This window comes from Cricetulus griseus, chromosome 3 (assembly GCF_003668045.3).
Source record: "Cricetulus griseus strain 17A/GY chromosome 3, alternate assembly CriGri-PICRH-1.0, whole genome shotgun sequence".
Classification (NCBI taxonomy): Eukaryota; Metazoa; Chordata; class Mammalia; order Rodentia; family Cricetidae; genus Cricetulus; species Cricetulus griseus.
Window position 1 is genome coordinate 80,147,167 of NC_048596.1, and position 25,280 is coordinate 80,172,446.

Consider the following 25,280-nt stretch of genomic DNA (forward strand, 5'->3'; position numbering starts at 1 on the left):
TTGGTGCCTGCTATGTTTCCGTGTTCATTTCAATTCTGTTAATATGGGTCTCCTCTCTTTTTTTTCTCTTTTGGATAGTGGACCAAGGGTCTGCCATCTTGTTTATCTTCTCAAAGGAGCAGCTCTTTTATTCACTACTTCTTTGTATTGTTTTGTTTCTATTTCATCAATTTCTGCTCTGATTTTTATTATTTCTTGCCACTGAATAGGGTTGGATCTGTTTTGTTACTTTTCAAAGTTTCTTCATCACTAAGCATTTATTTATGCTTTTTCTGATTTTAAAAAAAAAGCCGTTAAGTATTTACTTCCTAAGCCATGTTCAATGCCGTTCTATTCACAACTAGGAAATGGGAACAATCTATATGTCTTGAAACTGATGAATATTCATGAAAATGTGTTATATATTTACTATAAAGTACTATACAACCGTAAGGAAAAAGGAAATTTGCAGGTTAAATGGATGGAACTAGAAAATATTATATTGTATGATGTAATCCAGAAGTATAGAGACAAACATTGTATGTTCTCTCTCATCCGAGGTTCCTAACTCCAAATACTAATATGTGAATATATAACCTGAAGTAACTACAGAAACATGGAAAGTAAAATTGGACAATTGTTTAGAGTAGGGGGCCAACAGAGAAGGGAATATCAGGATACAAGTTATCTAAAGAGTAAAGTGGGAAAATAGGGGGATCTAATTAGGAAAGAGGAGAAAGATAAATACAGAAGAGGGCAAAATAAAAGTGTGTGTGAACTAAGATCACCAGGTTTGACAGATCCTGCTGTCATCTTGCGTAGCTGAAAGAGTGTAGAGTTAGGTACCAGGCCTGAATTAGTGACAGCTCTGAAAACAGACATGATGGTGATTTTCTCTTGCCCATGTCTATTGGGTGGTGAACTATGCACCAGAGTCTGACACTGAAAAGTTGCCAGTCTTGTACATCAGAAAAAAGGAAGTGCTATTTAGTTCTCTCCACCTTGAGACTTCTCTGTATAGTACACAGTATTGCTTCTCATACTACCACTATTCCTGGACTCTGGTCTTCTGTGAGCAGCTGTTACAGCTGGCAAGACCCTGAGTCATCCTCAGAACCAATTCTTGGGCTCCTCTGCACTAAATATGAATCTTCTTGTGGGAACCAAACTGACAATTTTTCTTCAACAATTAGTTACCATTTCATGGTATAATATCCAGTTGTGAATTTGTAGTTCATTTTTCCTTAATAGTAATCGGTATTCTTTATAATGATTTATTTTCAGTTCTGTGTCAACTGAGAAACAGTAAATACTGTGATGTTTGAGACAATGTATTAGTCACAATATTTGTCTTCCACACCTTCTATATAGAAAGGAATTTACCTCTTTTACCTATATTTATTCCTCTAAACTATGTCGTCTTTGTATCTTGTTTACCCAAAAGATGAGAAGATAATAGTTGCTATTGTTTAACTGATGAGTAACATAATTACATTAACAGATGGTGTGATTCTTATGCACATACTCTCCAGTCTACTTTTTCAGTGTTTCAAAATGAGTACCATGTCAAAACTAGCTCTTCTTTGGAGATCAGCCAATCTGAACACGAGGGTAAGTGTGGAAGATGAATACAGTAATAGAAGCTGCCCTTAAATCTTGAGTCTAAACTATGTATGTCAGTCCCAATTTTCCTGATGGCCTGGAAAGGACTGACTGGGCATTGGCCTAGTTGTAATTAACTTGTCAGTGAAAGTTAAAAGATTTTAGAGCAGATTTTGACCAGGACATATTGGTAAGCAAATATATGGCAGTAAATTCAAGGGATGTTTTTACAAAGAAAATGATTCTCCTCAGGGAAAGAATCTGAGGCAGTACAATTTTTTTTTTTTTAATGAAGGCCTACAGTAAATCTCTGCCATGGTCGGTCAATGTAGCTTCAAATTATGTGACTACTTTCATTTTAGGATACAATCATTTGAGTAGAAATTAGAATGGACCATCGAAGGTAAATGACTTTTGATGCAACTGCAGCTAATACTCACCAGTAGTGCGCAGGAGGGAATGAAGAAGAACATGAGGTCACACAACAAAGCGGAGAGCCAGTAAGTGAGCACACACACACCACTCAGGAGCTGGATGTGCTGGGCCTGACTGACCCTTTCAGTCACTGTCTGGAGACTAAAGGTCCCGACCACCACAGAAATGCCAAAAGCCAAACACTCTACTATTTGTAATCCCTTTATATGCCTACAGAAGATGAAATAAAATATGAAATAAATAATGAAATCTAGGTAGGAAATACTGACATTAGCTCTTTTTAAAATGTATATGGCCAAACAGCAAAGGTATGTTAAGACTCAATTTCAGAAAAAGAAAAATCATACATACATTGTATTGGAACCATAATAAGGTAGAGGCTGAGGCTTATTGAAGACAGTAATGGAAGCATTGGGTCCAGAAAGTGTCATAAAAAGAATATTGTCTAATACTGCCAGGGATATTGCAGATGAATGATATGCCTTATTATTGAAGAAAACAGTGAGTACTGTTTTGTTTTTCTCAACCTTAATAGAAAGTGCAATAATGCAGAAGCTATGACACTCTTTACTTTCCAATATGTAATCATTTATATCACCTACAATAAAAAAGAAATTGTCAGTGAGCTAGCATGTAGATCCTATATTGGAAAGGAAGGATAAAAAAGTTGTGGGTTTTTATTTTTCTACAAACCATTTTGTTTCTCATATTCTCACATTGGATTTTTTTCTTTAAGAATTTTATAGCATCATTAATCCTTACAGTAATCTCACTGTATAATTCATAACCCAAACCATATATTAAGAATATATTATTTTTTGAGACAGGCTCTATGTAGCCCTGGATGTCCTGGAACTCTCTATGTAGACTATGCTGGTCTAAAACTCATAGATATCCACCTGCCTCTCATTTTCAGGTGCTGTGATTAAAGGTGTGCACCACTACATCCAGTTTAAGAATATGTTTTTCTTAACTATGTAGAATAACATAATTTGTTATTTTTAAAAGGTTGCTTTGGCTATCCCATTTCATTTGTTTCTGTATAAATTTTAGCATTAGCCTGTAAAGCATTCATGAAATTTTCACAGGAATTGTCCACACATGAACTGAACAAGGCTGACACCAATGGACAGGTCAAAGTGGATAAGGAAAAGCCCCCAAACCCTCAACCCCACACAAAGAACTATAGGCAACTGAGTAAAGCTCAGAACGGGAGAGGTGGTTGTCTCCTGGGAAGAGCACATTAATTAGTTGTCCAGTGCCAAATAATCAGCCCTGAAAACATAATACAAGTAGCATTATACAGATTATATTTATGAATATATGTACATACATATAAATATATGCATACAACAGCAATCTGAACTCTTTGCCATTCCTCTCTTTTGAGGTAAATAAATATTTGAAGCTGGAATGTTTTACTGACTCATTGTACAGAACACTATCAGCTATCAGCCTTGATGTCATATTTTCAGACAAGCGGTTGCTATATAAGTCACAAAACTATTTATTTTAAATAAATTGTGCAAATGTACTGATGACTTCTATAGACCATCTTCTCCATTCTTAATTTTTCCAATATAAGTAGGGTGAGAGTTTTCACTTTACATCTCTACTTCTTTTTGCTTAATATTTCATTCTTCAATTTATCTAGTTCCTTTTACATTTTACTCTAGATGGCAAGAACAAATCAGAACATAATTTTAACACTCTGTTTAGAAATCTCTTTGACTAAGGCTATGTTAACTCCCCATGGGAGGCGCTTACCCTTTCGGAGGAGTGGATGGGGAGCATGGCTTGTGGGGGAGGTGGTGGGATAAAGTGAGGAGGGGAGGGAGGGTTGCTATGTAAAATGTCTAAAACATTTAAAATAAAATGAAATCTCCTTGGCTAAATATTTTTTTTATCACTTACATGTTCTATTCTCCATAAAGTACCAGAATACAATTTAAAGTTATTTGCTTCTGTGTTTTTTAAAAGAATTTATTTTTGTTTTTTCCTCAATTTTTTTTATTTAACTTAGAAACAAGATTGTTTTATATCAGTTCCCTCTCCTTCCCCTACTCCCATGCCCCCCCCCCAGCCTATCTATTCCATACACTTTCTGATCTCCAGGGAGGGTGAGGCATTCCATGGGGTGGTCTTCAGAGTTTATCATATCCTTTGGGATAGGGCCTAGGCCCTCTCCTGTGTGTCTAGGCTCAGGGAGTATCCCTCTATGTGGAATGGGCTCCTGAAGTCCATTCCTATAGTAGGGATAAGTACTGATCTACTACTAGAGGCCCATAGATTTCTGAGGCCTCCTCACTGACACCCACATTCATGGGGTCTGGATCAGTCCCGTGCTGGTTTCCCAGCTATCAGTCCAGGGACCAAGAGCTCCCCCTTGTTCAGGTCAGCTGTTTCTGTGGGTTTCACCAGCCTGGTCTAGACCCCTTTGCTCATCATTCCTCCTCCTTTGCAACTGGATTCTAGTTCAGTGCAGTGTTTAGCTGTGGGTGTCTGCTTCTACTTCCATCAGCTGCTGGATGAAGGCTCTAGGATAGCATATAAGTTAGTCATCAATCTTGTTATCAGGGGAGGGCATTTAAGGTAGCCTCTCCTCTGTTGCTTAAATTGTTAGTTGGTGTCATCCTTCTGGACATTTTCCCAGTGTCAGACTTCTCTTTAAACCTATAATGGCTCCCTCTCTTATGTTATCTCTTATTTTACTCTCCTCTATTCTTCCTCCTACACAACCTTATTGCTCTCTCATGTCCTCCTCTTCCCTCCTCTTCTCTCCATCTCATTCTCCTAGCTCCCTTTCTCCTCTCCCATGCTCCCAATTTGCTCAGGAGATCTTGGGCTTTCTCTTAGAGTCCTCCTTGTTTCCTAGCTCCTCTGGCAGTGTGGATTGTAGGCTGGTAATCCTTTGCTCAATGTCTAAAATCCACATAGTACATACCATGTTTGTCTTTTTGTGACTGGGTTACCTCGTGCAGAATGGTTTCTTCTAGTTCCATCCATATGCCTGAGAATTTCAAGATTCCATTGCTTTTTTTTTCTTCTGCTGAGTAGTACTCCATTGTGTAAATGTACCACATTTTCTCTATCCATTCTTTGGTTGAGGGGTATCTAGGTTGCTTCCAGGTTCTGGCTATTACAAATAGTGCTGCTATGAACATCGTTGAACAGATGTCCTTGTTGTATGAATGTGCATCTTTTGGGTATATGCCTAGGAGTGGAATTGCTGGATCTTGAGGTAGACTGATTCCCATTTTCCTGAGGAATAACCATACTGATTTCCAAAGTGGCTGTACAAGTTTGCACTCCCACCAGCAGTGGAGGAGTGTTCCCCTTTCTCCATGTCCTCTTGAGCACTAGCTATCATTGGTGGTTTTGATTTTAGCCATTCTGACAGGAGGGAGATGGTATCTCAGAGTTGTTTTGATTTGCATTTCCCTGATGGCTAAGGATGTTGAACACTTTCTTTTGTGTCTCTCAGCCATTTTTGATTCCTCTATTGAGAACTCTGTATTTAGTTCTGTACCTCACTTTTCTATTGGATCATTTGGTGTTTTGGAGACTAGCTTCTTGAGTTCTTTGTAAATTTTGGAGATTAGCCCTCTGTCAGATGTGGGGTTGTGAATATCTTTTCCCAATCCGTGGGTTATCGTTTTGTCTGGTTGGCTGTGTCCTTTGCCTTACAGATGCTTCTCAGTTTCAGGAGATCCCATTTATTAATCGTGGATCTCAAGTGTCTGTGCTACTGGTGTAATATTCAGGAAGCTGTCTCCTGTACCAATTCATTCAAGGGTACTTCCCACTTTCTCTTCTAAGAGGTTCAGTGTGGCTGGATTTATGTTGAGGTCTTTGATCCATTTGGACTTAAGTTTTGTGCATGGGGATAGACTTGGATCTATCTGCAGTTTTCTACATGCCAGCATCCAATTATGCCAGCACCATTTGTTGAAGATGTTTTTTTTATTCCATTGTATAGTCAAAAATCATAGGCATGTGGGTTAATATCAGGGTTTTCAATTAGATTCCATTGGTCTACCTATTTTTGTGCCAATACCAAGCTGTTTTCAGGACTATAGCCCTATAATAGAGCTTAAAGTCAGGGAACTTCCTTTATTGTACAGGGTTGTTTTGGCTATCCTGGGTTTTTTTGTTTCTCCATATAAAGCTGAGTATTGTTCTTTCAAGTTCTGTGAAGAATTGTGCTGGGATTTTGATGGGGATTGCATTGAACCTGCAGATTGCTTTTGGCAAGATTGCCATTTTTACTATGTTGATCCTACCTATCCAAGAGCATGGGAGATCTTTCCATTCTGGTATCTTCTTAATTTCTTTCTTTAAAGACTCAAAGTTCTTGCTATACAGGTCTTTCACTTGTTTGGTTAGTGTTACCCCAAGATATTTTATGTTGTTTGTGGCAATTGTAAAGGGTGATGTTTCTCTGATTTCTTTCCCAGTCCTCTTATCGTCTGTGAAGTTCTAGCTAGAGCAATAAGACAACAAAAGGAGATCAAGGGGATACAAATTGGAAAGGAAGAAGTCAAAATTTCACTATTTGCAGATGATATGATAGTTTACATAAGTGACCCGGAAAAACTGTACCAGGGCGCTCCTACAGCTAATAAACACCTTCAGCAAAGTGGCAGGATACAAGAATTTATTTTTAAATATTATTTATATGTTTTTTCCATGCATGAATGTCTCTCCTCCTCTTCCATGTGTGGTTGACAACAGAGGCTCAAAGAAGGCATTAGATGCTCTGATCTGGAGTTACAGGTGGTTATGAGTCACCATGTGGGTACTGGGAACCTAATCTGGTTCTCTGGAAGAGCAGTCAGTGCTATTAACCCCAGAGCCATCTCTCTATCCCCCATTTGCCTCTTTGTAGCAAGGACCACTCTTCCTTTAGTTTTCAATAACATGACCCTCATTACCATTTGATATCTAACTAGAGCATCCTTATTTTCATAATAATATATTCCTATGATGGTATTTTTCTTTAAAGTTTTCTTTTTTTTCTGTATTCATGCTCATCTGAATTTTCTTTAGTATCTCCTAAAAGCTTTCAAAACTAGAATTCTTTCTAAGATACATCTTCAAACTCTACAAGTCTCTTGTTTCCTAGTTCCAAAGCCAGTTTCATACTATTGGGTATATGCCATAATAACACTCACTTTCTGGTACTAAAATGTATCTTTATTTTTTAAGTCTTCCATAAGAATTCCCAAAGATTAGATGACTAAAGCAACAGAAGTTTATTTTTTCAGTCTGAAGTCAGAGGTCATAATGGCAGATTTGGTCTCTTTTGACACCTTTGTCTTGCATTTTGGGTAGCAGTTTTGTCTCTGTCTTCACATGGTCTGTCTTTTTCTGTATGCACATTTACATCTACCTTTTTAAATTTAAACTTATTTATGTGTGATTGTGTATGTATATGCCGTGTGGGTGCCCACAGTGGCCAGAAGAGGGCATTTGATCTGCTGGAGCTGGAGTTAAAAACAGTCAGGTAGCCTGACATATGTTAGGAAAGAGTGTGGGTCCTTTGGAAGAGCAGCAAGGGCTTTTAACAGCCCAGGCATCTCTCCAGCCCCCACTTTCCTCTTCTTATGAGCACAATAGTCACTGAATTGGGTTCTATGTTAATGACCTTATTTTAGATGTAATTACCATTTCTAAACCTTACCTGCAAATATAGTCAACAAAATACTTGTAGTTGGGATTTTAACATTGTGAGGGGCACAATTCAGTCTATAACTCCTTTCCTTTTTATGTTGAAAAATGGATGCACATAATAACAAATAGTATATACTACTCTGCTATTCTTTCTTTTTAAAAAATGTGTTTCCTCATTTGTTTAGTAATCTATGTGGATCAATTCTGTAAATACTACATTCCTATATTCTGTATAGTGCACAGTAACTGATTTCTACTGGACGTAATAAATAATTCTTGCATTTATTTTTATGCCTGGCTCCTACTGGTCAGCCCTATGTCTGCTATCCTTTTTGATACCTTGAAGGCTATTAGTGGCTTTTGTTGAGTTCTACTGAGCCAGTGAGAGTGGGTAAAGGTGGTAACCCTAAGCTATAGCACTAAAGATCTCATTCTTACAGAGGCCCCACAATTTTCTTTAAATAGTCACACTCTAGTTTGTCCTGTGCTTTTGATTAATGGCCAGTGTTCTAAAATGTTTGACTTTAAAAAATTGTTTACTCAAAGCTCAAATTTGTCATAGACTAGGTCTTGTACTTGAGACATAGCAAAGATACTGAACAAGCTAGCTAAACTCATTTTTAGCATTGATAAAGATAACATAGAGACCACAACTAGTTACAGTTCTTATCAAGGGTACATGTTTGAACAAATCAAAATAATTATATCACATTCACAAATGAGTTATGAAGTCAATTAACTTCTCAGTCACTGATTATAGGATGACTAATATAAAAAAGGACAGCCTTCATACAAAGGAACAGAGGAACCAGCAACCTATCTTGTGACAGCTCCAGAAGAAAGTGCAGCCTTTTTTTTTTTAAAGATAGACAAAAAATTTAATGACCACATAGTAATCTGATACAGTACTTCCTAGTACATAAAAAGGAGTACATACATACAAACATGCTTATAGAATATAATTTTTTTAAATTAAGAGGTAAAATTTGCAGATATAAGCTATGTACATACATTGTTTTCTGCCTTATGATCCTCAGAGTTCATCAGTAAGCAGAGCCACTGTTAACAGTTCAGAGATTTTTTTATGTGAGAGAAACAACCTCAGAGTAATGTAGTCATTACTGATGACTAAAACAATACATCTATTTGGATATCCTCTTCCATGTGCCATTTCCTTTGAGCTATTCCTTAAGTCCTTTCAACATTACTTCCCCTCCTGAATACCATTAAGCCTCTGCTTGCTGACTCTGGTCTCAGCTAGCTCCACTGGGAAAAGGCAACAAGGAAAAGCATGGTAACATGGCTCTAAAGGATATTGGCACCCTCACTATCTGGACCCTCTGTGCTCTACCTCATTCCTTGTTATTGACTTTTTTCTCCACCCACAGTGAACTGCTTTCTCACACTTCTAAGTTTGGCACTACTGACTTTCTTTTTCTTCTTCTTCTTTTTTTTAAATTTAAATTAGAAACAAGCTTCTTTTACATGTCAATCCCCAAAGTGTAGTCTTACAATGAGAAGAGAGCATCTAATGCTAAATCACACAGCAGCACCATATTTTAATCTTTACTACCCCCATGAAGGGTGGTGCAATAAGCAGAGACACATACAACCAAAAGATTCTCCTCCAGCAATTACTAACTTTTGTGGACAGTTGTCTTAAAGTGTATCTTTTGCCTCTGATTTAGCTACCTTTATGATACTGGTGACTAATAGGATGACAAAGAAATGGGTAGTTAAATACCATAGTTATATCCATTGCAAATGACAAGTAGGTCTTTATAAGGTAGTTGTCCCTTCTTTTTTTAAGTGAGTCTTACCTTTTATCTTTTGTAAGCTTTGATTCTTTGACTTTAGAAAAATCTTAAGGTTCTTTGTGAGATTCAGAGCCAAATCAGAATTCCCTGAAATTGAGTAAGGCACAATGGTTCCACCATATTGTCTCAAATCCAATTCCCTTTCAGGTATACCGTCATCATCTAAGTTCAGAGCTAATAAGAGATATGTAGTGACAACCAGAACTATTATTATCTGTAGCAACATCAACTTCCAGTTGCGCCAAATGAATAGTGCTCTTTTTATAAACATGGAACAAAATTGCTGGCAGTAAAGTGGAAACTATAAAGAGAAAGGAAAAATAGTATTTTGATGGTTAGAGATTCAAGTAGGATACTCATGATGAAATCCATTCACCATGCTTTAAAATCTATGATGCAAAAATATATTCATAAGACATAATACAAATGATTTCAGCTGACTCCAGTATTTGTGCACTATTTTTTAAAGTATTAGGACTTGGCTTCTAACTAGAGTACAACTCTTATGATCATTTTCTTTTGTTGGGGGACAGGCAGTTCTAGGATCAAACTTACACATGCTAGGCAAGTACTCTATCACTGAGTTATACCCTTAACCCCAAATTTTCTTTATTAATATGTTAAGAGTTTTTTTATTAAAAATGGAAAATTGGGCCAGGTGTGGTGGTGCATGCCTTTAACTCCAGCACTTATAAGGAAGAAACAGTTAGGCCTCTCTTAGTTTGAGGTCAGTCTGGTTTATACAGTGAGCTCCAGGCCATCCGAGGCTACACAGTGAGATCCTGTCTCAAAACAGTACAAACAAATCACCACAAAAGTTGAAAATTTTGTGTCTTTATCTAATATATAATCTTTTTTCTTTTATTTTGAACACTCCTCCTAAAATTATTTTATTTTGCCAGCAACACATACTGCAATCCAGACAGAAAATGCCCTCACTTTGATCTACAAATATCTTCTGAAATGGTAGTTATAACTCTTTGGTAGTATTAGAAGAGGGGGAGAGTTTCTAGTGAGAGCTTTAGAAGAGGGATCCTGAGAAATAATAATGGTGAGAGCAGCAGCTGGCATCTTTATCTAGAGTTCATTTCTCCCATATCACGTTCCACGGGCTGGTCCATTTTTCTCTGTATAAACTGGAAGCATCTTTTAGGTTTAGACATTAAAAAATGTGATATGCCAAAGAAGGGAAAAACTATCAGTCTGACAGTTGAGGAACATGGAAGGAGTTGGTGAAAGGGAACTTGGTAGGGGCTAGAAAGAGGAAAGAAAAGGGGGGAAATGATGTAATTATATTTTAAATAAGTGTAAAAATTAAAAAAAATAACATGCTTACCCCAGTGTTAAATTTAATGGTAGTAATTTCACTCAAATAGGGGAAATTTGGTCTGTTATAATTTCTGGGCATATTCACATTCTGCTGCTTATCTTGTCTCTTCTTTCCATATATCATGTAATAGGGTTTGACAGCCTGAATATTCCTTTGGGGAGCTGCCAGATTATTGACCCTACATATATATAGATACACAAAAAGAGCACACAAAGTATCTCCTTTTAGTCATGGCCTCAAATTATTTTTCTTTAAGAATATGAAACCAGCCTATAAAACAATATAGACTATTGACTCTGCCCTTGGATGCCTCCTAAAACTGGAAAGTAAGACCTTGTAGGTTAAGGTACCACATAGTTTGGAATCAGTTGGAAAATTGAGCTGAAACTGACCTAGAAAACTCCTCAGGAGGACTAGCTCTTCACAGTAATAGAAAGAGTTATGCAAGTTGCCAAGGGAGAAAAGGAATCAATAGTCCTAACCAGCTGTAAAAGCCTACAAATCAGAATGATCGGCATGGCAAGAATTCCCAGGGGTATAATAGTGGCACTTGTATCTTGTGGGCAACCAACAACTAATTGGAATTAAATCCTGTTCAATAGGAGGGAATTCATGCCTAGTGCTGAAAAACCTAGCCAACTACTTGAGGAACATTTGTTACAGCCACTTTAGTAAATAAGTATAATTCCCAATGACATTCTATATACCTTTCCTTATAACCACAGGTAAGTATAGCTCTCACCCCTCATCAAGGAAGTTTTTTCCCCCAGCAGATAGAGAACGTTGCAGATATGTACATCTGGTTAAAATGCAGAGAATAAACTGACTGTGGGATGCCCAGCCCCAAGTTGATACATCTACAATATAATTCCTACATCTAAGGCTCAGGGAACAGCAGAAGATGGGGTGGAAAAACTGTAAGAGACAGAGGACCAGAATATCTGTGGGAGATAGTGTATTCTATATATGACAGTTGTATCCATGAAATCATAACATCTATGGCTGTCTAAACAAGTCCTGTGCAATGACTATACCAGCTGACATCCCACAAAGTCCCACTCTTAGATAAAGAGTTATATTCAATCAATGGCTGATAAGAGAGGGAGAATTAGTCTTCTCCACTGATGAGCTCTCTGATAGGTTATGCACCCTTAGTGGTATCTCTAACATATATAAACGTGGGAAACACTAAATGGACTTATTTATATATACATATGTACACACACACACACACACACACACACACACACACACACAACACACACACACACACATATATATATATATATATATATATATATATGTAACAGTTGAAGAAGAGGTTGTGAATTTGAGAGGGGGCACAGGATTTGGAGGAGATAGAATATAAGCTGTAAATGATAAATGCAGTACTCAATCATGAAATTCTGAAAAAAGATACATAAAAAGACATGCATCAAAGCCTGTTCAACATCTTTATATCTCAGCTGAATATACATGGAAATATATTAGGCTAAACAAGTATATTTGAAAACTTATTGCCACTTTATTTCAGCTGCAAAAGGGTGAGGTTTGTTCTTAGTTAACAGAGAGTTTGGGGTAGAACATTTTTCTTCAGGTTATTGTAACTCACTTAAGGAAAACCTCTTCCATTGTAGTGATTGAAGCTCCAAAATTGGCAACACCCAGTATTTTCTGATTTATTTCCAACTCAGTAAACAAAGCTTCAAATCTGTTAAGAAGGAAGAAAAAAAGATCTGGTGTTGGGTCAGTTATATATTTTTTGTTCACTTTACTTTTCAGGAAATGGAATAAAAATGCAAGGACTTCAATTTCCTTCATTTATTATTTTTTAAGTGTATTCTTTCCTATCATTTTCTACCTTTTTAGAATTCTTAGGAGTGGGGATGAAACACAGAGGAAAAAAGTACTTTCCTAACACAAATAAAGCTTTGAGTTCAATTTCCAGCATTGCAAACAAAAGAAAATGTATCCTTTATTTACTTAAAAATGTTTCTTACAATATATTTTGATCATAATTTTCTCTTCCTCAACTTCTCCTAGATCCTCCCTACCTGCCCACAGACCCAATTTCATGCTCTTTCTTAAGAACAGCATATTAAAAAACAAAAACAAAAGAAGGAACATGTCTACACACAAAAAAACTACCAAGCCAAGGCAAGCAAACAAACACTACACAAAAACATGGAGTCAGTCTTGTGTTGGCCAACTACTCCTGAGCATGGGGTCTGCCCTGAAGTGTAGTTGATACATACAATATGACTTCATTGCTGAACTTATTTTTCTTCTCCCAGAAATTATCAATTCCAAATAGCTTCTTAGTTAGGAGTGAGATTTTTGTGCCCATTTTATGTGCTGGGATTTTGTCTGTTTTAAGCTTGGGCAGTGAAGGAACCAGTTAAAGATGGTGCCAAGGGGAAGTCAGGAGGGTGAGTGAGTTCTGAGATATTTCCAAAAAAAGGGTGATTGGTTGCCAAGATGGAACTAGATGAGGTCACTGCATGAATGGCTCGGGGTTCACTACATAAAGCATAGGGTGCCTAGGAGCATAATAGGCAGACCTTTAAAACCATTGGCTGGCTGTTTTCCCATTCTGCAGTCTTTTGCTTTAAAAATGCTTGCTGTGGGGCAATAACAAGTTCCTGCTTGACTAGACTCCCTGCTGTGTCTGATTGTCTCTGGGATCAGTGGGAGGCTTGGTTGGGCTAAGACCCTCCTGGGCAGGATTTATGCATGCTGCCATAGCCTGAGTGAGTTCTTACATAAATCTGCTCTGTTGTATCTGGAAGACACTGTTCCTTAAAGTCATTCATCATGTCCAGTTCTTATCATCTTTCTGAAAACTCCTCTTCTGAATAGATCCCTGAACCTTGAGGGGAAGGCTTTAGTGAAGACATCTCATTTAGGGCTGAGTGCTCCAAAGTCTCTCACTCTCTGCACTGTCCAATTGTGGCTTTGGGTTATTTACCACCTATTACAAGCAGCTTTTTGATGAAGGCTGAGTGAGGCACTGATCTATTAGTATAGAAATATGCCAATTGGAAGCATTTTACTATGATGTTCTATCAGAATAATGGTACTAGGCTTCCCCTTAGGGCCCGTGACCTATCTAGTCACATGTTTTTGGCCACATCAGCAGTGCCAGGTGTGGGTTCCATCTCATGAAATGGGCCTTAAAGCCAATACAAATATGGTTAGTTACTCCAGTAATATTTGTGCCACTGTTGCATCAGTGGGTTTATCTTGCAGTCATGTTTAAGTTATACCTTGCCGTAATTGTAGCTTAGTGAAGCTTCTAGTTGGGCACCAGCTCAATTCCTCCACTTATGTTCAATGACATAAGTAGTGTCTTCAAAAACAGGATTTTCCATCTAGTTTTGAACAGTCACAAATAGCATTAGCAAAACCCTGCAGTGCTTGGGTGAAAGGGCTATGGGACCCCTTTGCCCAATGACTCAGTAAGATATAACCCATTTCTGGTAGCACTGTTTTAATTGTAGCATAAACTGATGAGCTAGAGCATTGTCTTCCCCATCATAAGGCAACTCCATTTAAATTTCTTTTTTTATTTAAATTAGAAACAAGATTGTTTTACATGTCAATCCCAGTTTCCTCTCCATCCCCTGCCCCACACTAATCCCCTACCTATTCCCTTTCTGCTCCCCAGGGAGGGTGAGGCCCTTCCATGTGGGGTCTTCAAAGTCTGTCATATCAATTGAAGCAAGGCCTAGGTCCTCCCCCACGTGTCTAGGCTGAGAGAATATCCCTCTATGTTGATTGGGCTCCCAAAGTCCATTCTTGTACTAGGGGTAAATACTGATCGTCTACCAGAGGCCTCATAGATTGCCAAAGCCTCCTTATTGACACCCACGTTCAGGGGGTCTGGATCAGTCCTATGCCGGTTTCCCAGCTATCAGTCTGGGGTCCATGAGCTCCCCCTTGTTCAGGTCAGCTGTTTCTGTGGGTTTCACCAGCCTGGTCTTGACACCTTTGCTCATCACTCCTCCTTCTCTGCAACTGGATTCTAGGAGTTCAGCTCAGTGTTTAGCTGTGGATGTCTGCTTCTGCTTCCATCAGCTACTGGATGGAGGCTCTAGGATGGCATATAAGGTAGTCATCAATCTCATTATTGGGGAAGGGCATTTAAGGTAGCCTCTTGACTACTGCTTAGATTGTTAGTTGATGTCATCCTTGTAGATCTCTGGACATTTCCCTAGTGCCAGACTTCTCTTTAAACCTATAATGGCTCCCTCTCGTATGGTCTCTCTTATCTTGCTCTCCTCTATTCTTCCCCTGACTCAACCTTCCTGCTCCCTCATGTCCTCTTCTCCCCTGATCTTTCTCCTAGTTCCCTTTCTGTAGGGGAAGCTGTCTATGTGGATGCCCATCCCATCGTTATCTTCTTGTATCTGAATATCAGAAAGTAGGAAGTCCAACAGTGATGGAACCCACAGCCTGTCCCAAATGGGGTGTAGGTATCCAATATCCCGCTTCTGACAACCAGATATAGTGGGAAATTACCAATACGGAGTCAGGTAAAAATATAAGGGTATTTAATAGGGAAAAGCCTTATTTACAGAGCGACCTAGCCAGCCAGCGTGGCAGCAGTCTGTATGCAAGCCCAAAAGAGAAACCGAAAGCGCAAACGCAGTCACACTACATCACTCTGACCACGCCCTCACAAGCGTGGTCAGGCACACCTGTAGCCAGCCCCTAAGAAGGCGTGGCTACAGCTTCCCCTACACCTTTCCCCTCCCCACATGTTCCCAATTTGCTCAGGAGATCTTGTCCCTTTCCCCTTTTCCGGGGGACCATGTATGGCTCTCTTAGGGTCCTCCTTGTTTCCTAGCTTCTCTGGTGGTGTGGATTGTAGTCTGGTAATCCTTTGCTCTATGTCTAAAATCCATATATGAGAGAGTACATACCATGTTCCTCTTTTTATGACTGGGTTACCTCACTTAGGATGTTTTCTTCCAGTTCCATCCATTTGCCTGCGAATTTCAAGATTCCATTGTTTTTTTCTGCTGAGTAGTACTCCATTGGGTAAATGTACCACATTTTCTCCATCCATTCTTCAGTTGAGGGGCATCTAGGTTGATTCCAGGTTCTGGGTATTACAAATAGTGCTGCTATGAACATTGGTGAACAGATGTCTTTGTTGTATGAATGTGCTTCTTTTGGGTATATGCCTAAGAGTGGAATTGCTGGATCTTGTGGTAGACTGATTCCCATTTTCCTGAGGAATCGCCATACTGATTTCCAAAGTGGCTGTACTGAGTTGGCACTCCCACCAGCAGTGGAGTAGTGTTCCCCTTTCTCCACATCCTCTCTAGCATAAACTGTCATTGGTGTTTTTGGTTTTAGCCATTCTGACAGGTGTAAGATGGTATCTCACAGTTGTTTTGATTTGTATTTCCCTGATGGCTAAGGATGTTGAACACTTTCTTATGTGTCTTTCAGCCATTTTAGATTCCTCTATTGAGAATTCTCTCTATTTATTTCTGTACCCCACTTGCTAATTGAATTATTTGTTGTTTTGGTGACTAGCTTTTTGAGTTCTTTGTATGTTTTGGAGATCAGCCCTCTGTCAGATGTGGGGTTTCCCATTCTGTGGGCTGCCGTTTTTTCTTGTTGACTGTGTTCTTTGCCTTATAGAAGCTTCTCAGTTTCAGGAGGTCCCATTTATTAATTGTCAAACTCAGTGTCTAGGGAGACATTATGGGCTTACCAAGAAACCTGTGAGGAGGGAAATTCCCAGGAATCTACAAGGATGACCCCAACTAAGAATCTGAGCAATAGTGGAGAGGTTGACTTAAATGCCCTTTCCCTATAATGAAATGAATGACTACCTTAAATGCAATCATAGAGCCTTCACCCAGTAGCTGTTGGAAGCAGAAGCAGAGATTCACAGCTAAGCACTGAGCCAAACTCCTAGAATCCAGTTGTAAAGTGGGAGGAGTGATGAGCAAAGGGATCAAGACCATGCTGGGAAAACCCACACAAACAGCTGACCTGAGCAAATGGGAGCTAAAGGACCCCAGTCTGACAGCTGGAGAACCAGCATAGGACCGAACCAGGCTCCCTGAACGTGGGTGTCAGTTGAGGGGGTTGGGCAGTCCATGAGGCCACTGGCAGTGGAACCAGTATTTATCCTTAGTGTATGAATAGGCTTTTGGAACCCATTCCCTATGGAAGGATACTCTCTCAGCCTAGAAAAAAGGGGAGGGCCTATGTCCTACCCCAAATGATGTGACAGACTTTGATAATTCTCCATGGGAGGTCTCACCCTCTGAGGAGTGGATGGTGGGTGGGATGGGGAGATAGCAGGGGGAATGGGACGATAGGAAGGAGTGGGAAATGGGACTGATATGTAAAATAAGATTGTTTTTAATTTAAATAAAAAAAATTTAAAAGAAAACCTCTATGGAAACCATCTACCATAAAAACCTAAAATATAACGAAAGACCCAGGGTAACCAAAACAACCCTGTACAATAAAGGAACTTCCACAGGCATACCATCCCTGACTTCCTGAAAACAGCTTGGTATTGGCATAAAAATAGACAGGTAGACTAATGGAATTGAATTGAAAACACTGATATGGACCCACATACCTATGAACAACTGATTTTTTTTTTATAAAGAATCTAAAATTATGCAATGGGAAAAAAGAAAGCACCTTCAACAAATGGTGCTAGCATAACTGGATGCTGGCATGTAGACGACTGCAGATAAACCCATGTCTATTGCCATGCACAAAACTTAAGTACAAATGGATCAAAGACCTCAACATAAATCCAACCACACTGAACCTATTAGAAGAGAAAGTGGGAGGTACTCTCTAACAAATTGGTGCAGGAGACCCCTTCCTGAACATAACACCAGTAGCACAGATCCAGCAATTCCACTCTTAGGCATATACACAAAAGATGCTAATTCATACAACAAGGACATCTGTTCAACTATGTTCATAGCAGCATTATTTGTAATAGCCAGAACCTGGAATCAACCTAGATGCCCCTCAACTGAAGAATGGATGGAGAAAATGTGGTACATTTACCCAATGGAGTACTACTCAGCAGAAAAAAACAATGAAATCTTGAAACTTGCAGGCAAATGGATGGAACTAGAAGAAACCATCCTGATCGAGGTAACCCAGTCACAAAAAGATAAACATGGTATGTACTCTCTCATATATGGATTTTAGACATAGAGCAAAGGATTACCAGCCCACAATTCACACTGCCAGAGAAGCTAGGAAACAAGGACTCTAAGAGAGACATACATGGTCCCCCGGAGAAGGGGAAAGGGACAAGATCTCCTGAGCAAATTGGGAGAATGGGGAGAGGGGAGAGGGAGGTAGGAGAATGAGAAGGGGAGAAGAGGAGGGGTGAGGAGAACATGAGGGAGCAGGAAGTTTGAGTTGGGGGAAGAATAGAGGAGAACAAGATAAGAGATACCATAATAGAGGGAACCATCATAGGTTTATAGAGAAATCAGGCACTAGGGAAATGTCTGGAGATCTACAAACATGACACTAATTAACAATCTAAGCAACAGAGGAGAGGCTACCTTAAATGCCTTCCCCTGATAATGAGGCTGATGACTAACTTATATGCTATTCTAGAGCTTTCATGCAGCAGCTGGTGGAAGTAGAAGAAGACACCCACAGTTAAACACTGCATTGAACTGGAATCCAGTTGCCGAGAAGGAGGAGTGATGAGCAAAGGGGTCAAGACAGGCTGGTGAAACCCACAGAAACAGCTGATCTGGACAAGGGGGAGCTTTGGTCCCAGGACTGATAGCTGGGAAAGCAGCATGGGACTGATCCAGACCCCATGAATGTTGGTGTCAGTGAGGAGCCCTCAGAAATCTATGGGGCTTCCTGTAGTAGATCAGTACTTATTTCCAGCATAGGAATGGACTTTGGGAGCCCATTCCACACAGGGGGATACTCCCTGAGCCTAGACCCATGGGGGAGGGCATAGGCCCTATCCCAATGGATATGAAAGACTCTGATGATCCCCCATGGAATGCCTCACCCTCCCTGGGGAGCAGAAATGGTATGGGATAGGTAGGATGTTAGTGGGGTTCAGGGGAGGAGAGGAGGGATAGGGAACTGGGAATGATAAGTAAAACAATCTTGTTTCTAATTTAAATAAAAAATGGGAAAAAAGCAAGTGTAATAGGATTCTGCCCTAAAACCATCTGCCCCTTGCTTTTTTTTGTTGACTTTTTTTTTATTCTTCTCTCATACAGTAAGTATATCCTGACCAGTTTCCCTTCCCTCTACTCTTCCCAGTCTGTGTACCTTCCATCTCCTCTCTCCCTTTCAAAAAAAGAGCAGGAGTCCCAGGGATATCAACTGAACATTGCATAACAAGTTACATTAAGATTAGAACAAACCCTCATATCTAGGCTCAGGGAGACAATTCAGAAGGAGGAAAAGGGTCCCAAGAGCACGTGAAAGAGCCAGAGACACCCCCACCTCCACTGTTAGGAGTCCACAAAAACACCAAGCTAACAACCATAACATATTTTCAGAAGACATAGTGCAGACCCATGCAGGCTTTGTGACTGCTGCTTCAATTACTGTGAGTTCCTATGAGCCCTGCTTAGTTAATTCTGTGTGCTGTGTTCTCCTGTTGTCCTCAGTCTCCTATAGTTCTTCCTTGGTTGGGAGACTTTTAATTACTGCTTCTGTTTAATTATGGAATATAGGTTTATTTAAATTAAAAGGCCCCCATAAGATCTAGCTGTAGGTCATTTTCTTAATTACTGATTGATGTGAGAGGGCCCAGCCCATTGTGGGTGGTGCCATGCCTGGGTTCTTGTGAAAGCTGGTTGAGCAAGGTCATGTGGAGCAAGCCATTGAGCAGCTCACTTCCATATGCTCTGTATCAGCTCCTGCTTCCAAGTTCCTGCCTTGCGAATTCCTACCCTCATTGCATTTGATGATGAACTGTCATACGGAACTCTGAGCAAAATAAACCATTTCCCCCTCAAGTTGTGTTTCATCACAGCAATACTAAGACAGGGATATTGCATATTCATTTTCATTTGATTTTTAGAAAGCTTTTAGTTTCTCTATAATTTCTGTCCTGACCCATTTCATTCAATTTTGAGTTGTTCAGTTTCCATTAGTTTGTAAGCTTTCTGCTGTTTCTTTTGTTGATATTCAGTTTACTATAGTAAACATAACACTCTGCATTTCCGCTACAAATGCACAAGAGTTTCACATCTCCATATGCTTACAACAATTGGCTACTTTTATGTTTTGAGTTGCTTACGTATCTTCTGTAGAAACATCTATACAAATACATGGCTCAAATTTTGATTTGGAAAATTTTTTCATATAATGTATTTTGATCACACTCTCCCCCTCTAGACCCTCCTCACATCACCAACCATCCAACTATATGTCCGTTCTTTCTCTTAAAAAAAAACTGAACAAAAATAAATGCATACATAATACCCCACACAAAACCAACAAAATTGGAAACCATGATTTAAGAGCAAAAGATCAATCAGACAAAAAAACAAAAAAAGGAAAATGTCCAAATGAAGCAATATGGGACAAAAAACATCTACAAAAATATCATTGAGTTTGGTTTGTGTTGCCATCTTTTGCTGGTCATGTAGCCTACCTTCTGGTGTGCACTGAGACTGTATTGGAGAAAACTATTTTTTCTTTTGCAACAGGTATCAATTGCAGATAGCCTTTTCGTTATGGGTTGGAGCCCATTTACACAGTTCCCTAAGCACTTGGACTCCATCTGTCTTGAAACTGTGCAGGCCCTAAGCATATTGCCAGTGTTTGGATTCACATGCGCATCAATTCTGTTGTATATAGAAGGCACTGTTTCCTTAGAGTCATTCATTCCCTTCTGGCCTTAAAACCTTTCTGCCTCTTCTTCTGTATAGATCCTGAGCCCTTAGGGGAGAGGTTTGATGAAGACATCACATTAAGGACTGAGTAGTCCAAAAATCTCTCAATCTCTGCACAATGTTTAGTTGTGGGTCTCTGAGTTAGTTCCAATCTACTCCAAGGAGCTTTTTTGAGATGACTGATCTATGGGTATAGCAGAATGTCATTAAGGAGTTATTTAGTGTATGTATTTCCTTAGCACAATAATAGCATTTGGCTTTCCTCTGGACCCATGGTCTACCCAGGCTCAGATTCTTCACCATCTGAGCAGTGTCAGGCATGTGTTCCATCTCAAGTAGGCCTTAAACCCAATCCACCAGTGGCTGCTTCTCTCATGTTTGAACAGCTGTTGTGCCAGCACATATTGGAGGCAGGCCACTCTTGTAGGTGGCAGGGTTTGTAGCTGGGTTGATGGGTACTTTTCTCCTTTGGTAAAATTCAGAGTACTTTTGAGTACCTTGAACATGTATGTGTCAGTAGGGTGAGGCCTCTAGTTAGGCAGCTTGAATTTTCCATGTTCAATGAGATATGTGTTATCTTTATAAATAGGTCCTACCATTAGTTTAAGGAGAACAACCAATTTCCTTAGCAATAGTCTGAGATATTTGAGTTTATTGTTTTGTTTTTTTTGTCTAGGGTCCCTTTGGCTAATGGCTTCATAAGGCACAACACATTCCTGGCACTGGAGGTCTCACTTGATGGTGTAGGGACACTGTTCCTCCCTATTATTTAATTACTCCATTTAGATTTCTTTCATTTCATAATACACAATATAACCAAACACATATAAGACACACACACACACACACACACACACACACACACACACACACAGATGGAAGCTTCTGCAATGTAGGTTTCCCTTTAGGTCCTCAAATGGCCTATAACATTAGTTGTCCCTTCCTACAGTCCCTTTATTACCCTCATTTTCCATTCTCTTCCCCATTTAATCATCCCTTTCCATTCCCCCATTCTCTTCATAACTATATATTCCATCTCCCTTTCCATGGTGGTTTGAAAGAAAATGGCCCCAAAAGCCAGTGGCAGTATTGGGAGGTGTGGCTTTGTGGAGTAATGGCCTTATTGGAGAAAGTGTGTAATTGTGAGGGTGGGCTCTGAGGTGTCTTATGCTTAAGCTACTTCCAGTGGAGGCAGACCATTTCCTGTTGCCTGCAAGATATCACTCTCAGCTACTTCTCCAGCACCATGTTTGCTTGCATGCCAACATGTCCCACCATTATGATAATGGATTGACCCTCTGAACTGTAAGCCAGCCACCATAATTATATGTTTTCCTTTATAAGAGGTGCTGTAGTCATGGTGTCTTTCCACAGCAATAGAAACACTAACTAATACAGAAGTTGGTACAAGGGACTGGGGTATTGCTGTGATAGGCCTGACAATGCTTTTGTTTGCAGGAATGTGGACTTTTGGACTATGGATTAGAAAAACAGTTGAAAGCTTTAAGTACTGCTCAATGGGCCATACTAGTAGGTACATAAAAGGCAGAAGTGCTAAGAGTTATTTGGACTGTGAGGGGCTGGCTTAAGAGGTTTCAGAGAAGAATTTTAGTTATGCTGCCTAGAGATTATTCTTGTGGTATTTTGGTGAAGAAAGCTTTTTACTCTTATCCAAAAAGTTAGCCTGAGGCTAAAGTGAAGAATTTTAATTAATTCTGTTGGCAGAGGAAATCTCAAAACAGCTTAGGATAGACTCTGTTGTATGGTTATTGGTAATCCCTTTTCTATCCATGATTCTAATGCCAGAACCAAGTTCTGCTGCTTACTGGGGCTGCAACATGGTCCCCTTGTTCAGTTATATCCTCATTAGCTTTCTGTTTTTGATGGTTTCCTTCACTGCCTAAACTTGATTGTTCTGGAACTAGCTCTGTAGACCAGGCTGGTCTTGAACTCAAGAGATCTTCTTGCCTCTATCTCCTGAGTACTGGGATTAAAGGCATGCACCATCATGCTTGAATTTAAGATGTTCTTTAATTCCTTTTCACAAATTGGAAGCATAGCTGGGTGGGATCTTTCCCTGAGTTCACCACCATCCCCTTTATTCCATTTAACATCAGGTTTTCCTTTAATCTGTTTATCTCCTTGAACAGAGGATTTAGCTCAATTTCACTTCCTGGTGGTCTTTTTCTCCTTGACCTGTACATTTTGTATTTTTCCTTGCTCAGCGTGCTCCTTTTCATTATAGACCTTCATAATAGCGAACATTAATAACTACATAACAAAGTCAATACTAGGCTGTTTTGAGATTTCCCTGCCAACAAATTAATCCAAAACTCTCCACGTTATCCTCAGGCAGATTCTTTGGAGAAGGGTCACAAAGCAGCCACATTCTTCACCAAAAATATCACATGACCAGTCTCTAGGCCACATATTAAAATTCTTCTCCTCTGAAACTTCAAGCCACCCCTAACAGTTCAAATCACCCTCAGAACTAGTACCTTACATGTTTCTACTAGGATGGCACATTAAACCCAGTTTAAAGCATTCCACTAATCCAAAGTCTCCAAACTGACATTCCTCCAAACAGAAGCATGGTCAGGGCTATCACAGGAATACTCCAGTGCCTGGTACCATCTTTTGTCTTAGGGTTTCTACGGCTGTGAAGAGACACATGACCACAGCAACTCTTATAAAGGAAAACATTTAATTGGGCTGGCTTACAGTTTCAGAGTTGTATTCTATTATCATCATGGCAGGAAACATGGCAGTGTGCAGGCAGACATGGTACTGCAGAAGGAGCTGAGAGCTCGACATCTTGATCCTAATTTGTACATCAAGGATTCTAGAAAATAATTTTATCAGGAAGACTTACGGCTTGCTTTCTATTGCTGTGACAGACACTATGACCAAAACAACTTAGAGGAGGAAAAAGTTTACTTAATTTTATAGATTATAGTTCATCACCCTGTGAAACTAAGGTAGGAACTAAAGGCAGGTGCTTGAAGAAGAAAACATGGAGAAATGCTGCTTACTGGCTTATTTTGTCTTGCTCCCAGGCTCAGGATTAGCCTATTTTACTACAGAGTCTATGGCCACCTGCATAGGATTAGCACCTCCTACAAGGTCAATCATCAATCAAGACAATCTCTCACAGATATACCCACAGGGTAATCTGATTCTGGTATTGCTCAAAGTTCTCTCTTCTCAGGGAACTCTAGGCTGTACAAAGTGACAGGACAAACTTACTAGTACAACTTAGGATATCCCTTAACAAAGGTGACATCAAATTCCAAAGTTCTCCCTTTAACAGACCAAATTCTACCTCCAGATAATAACATTTGCTTTTGTTATTGGTTCTAATCTTACTCAATTAAGTATAACTCTTTTCCCTGTGGCAGGCAATTCTTCAAATGTGTTCAGGCCACATTTTGTTCTTTTGAATCTTCTCAATAGAAACACTAGTTTTCACCTATATTTAAGACCTCATATATTTTTCTAAAGATAATTGTACAAAAATACCATTCTGGTAAGGTCACTAGTTGATTTGTTTATAAGGGAAACACTGATCTTCCAAGACACAGTTGAAATGTTCCCTTGTCTAATTTTTCCAGAAAATAATTCTTTAAGTGTTTGGTACATTTCATTCTTAAAATCTTTTGGCCCTGAAGTTTTCTTTGTGAATTTATTTTCCTAATATAGGTTCTTTCTATGTTTGCTTCAAATTCCTGGCATCATGCACCCTGACTGCCTCAGCTTGGGACTACAGATGCAGACACAAGATGTCTGTTTTGTGGTAAGATTTAAAATCAATTTTTGTTGTAAAGAACTTAAAAACAAAAGAATACACACCAAAATTAATCAGACTTAAAGTCTATACATTTCAGTGAACTTCTATAGTTGGGGTCTTTCAAAGTTTTCCTTTTTTTCTCTGGGGATTGAACACAGGGCCTAGCACATGCTAAGTAAGTGCTCTACATCACCAGCCTTCTAAGTAAGTTCCTTCAGTTTAACCAAGGCGGTCATTGGCACAGTGCTATTTATAATATCATTATACTTTATTTTAATATACTACCTTTAGTAAATGTAGTGATATTACTCCTCCTGTTCAATTTTTATTTTTGCTTTTTCAAGACAGGGTTTCTCTGTATTGCTTTGGAGCCTAACCTGGAACTTGCTCTGTAGACCAGGCTGGCCTCAAACTCACAGAGATCCACTTGCCTCAGCCTCCCGAGTGTTGGGATTAAAGGCTTGGAGATTTAGTTAAAAGCAGAGATGTTTTTTTCCACTGTGCTGTAAGTGTATATAAGGCTGCTCTCTCCCTGGAAAAAGGCAGACAAATAAAGATGGAAACACACGTATAGCACAAGCAGCCAGACAATCTTGGTTGAAGCACGAATGCCACAACCAAGGTCATGGCCACTCTTAGAAAGGAAAACATTTAATGGAAGTGGCTAGCTTACAGTTTCAGAAGAGATTCAGTTCATTATCATCATGGTGGGGAACATGGCAGTGTGCAGGCAGACATGGTGCTGGAGAAGTAGTTGAGAATACATCTTG

General features: G+C 39.4%; 1 protein-coding gene across 1 annotated transcript in view; it reads right to left on the bottom strand.

Moving 5' to 3' along the window:
* The window catches only part of LOC100767045 (ATP-binding cassette sub-family A member 3), a 154,563-nt gene that overhangs the window by 37,390 nt on the left and 91,893 nt on the right, over nucleotides 1-25,280 (bottom strand). The window contains 5 exon segments of the mRNA XM_027410319.2: nucleotides 2,022-2,226; nucleotides 2,368-2,614; nucleotides 9,510-9,807; nucleotides 10,843-11,014; nucleotides 12,449-12,547. Coding sequence (XP_027266120.1) covers nucleotides 2,022-2,226; nucleotides 2,368-2,614; nucleotides 9,510-9,807; nucleotides 10,843-11,014; nucleotides 12,449-12,547 — 1,021 coding nt within the window.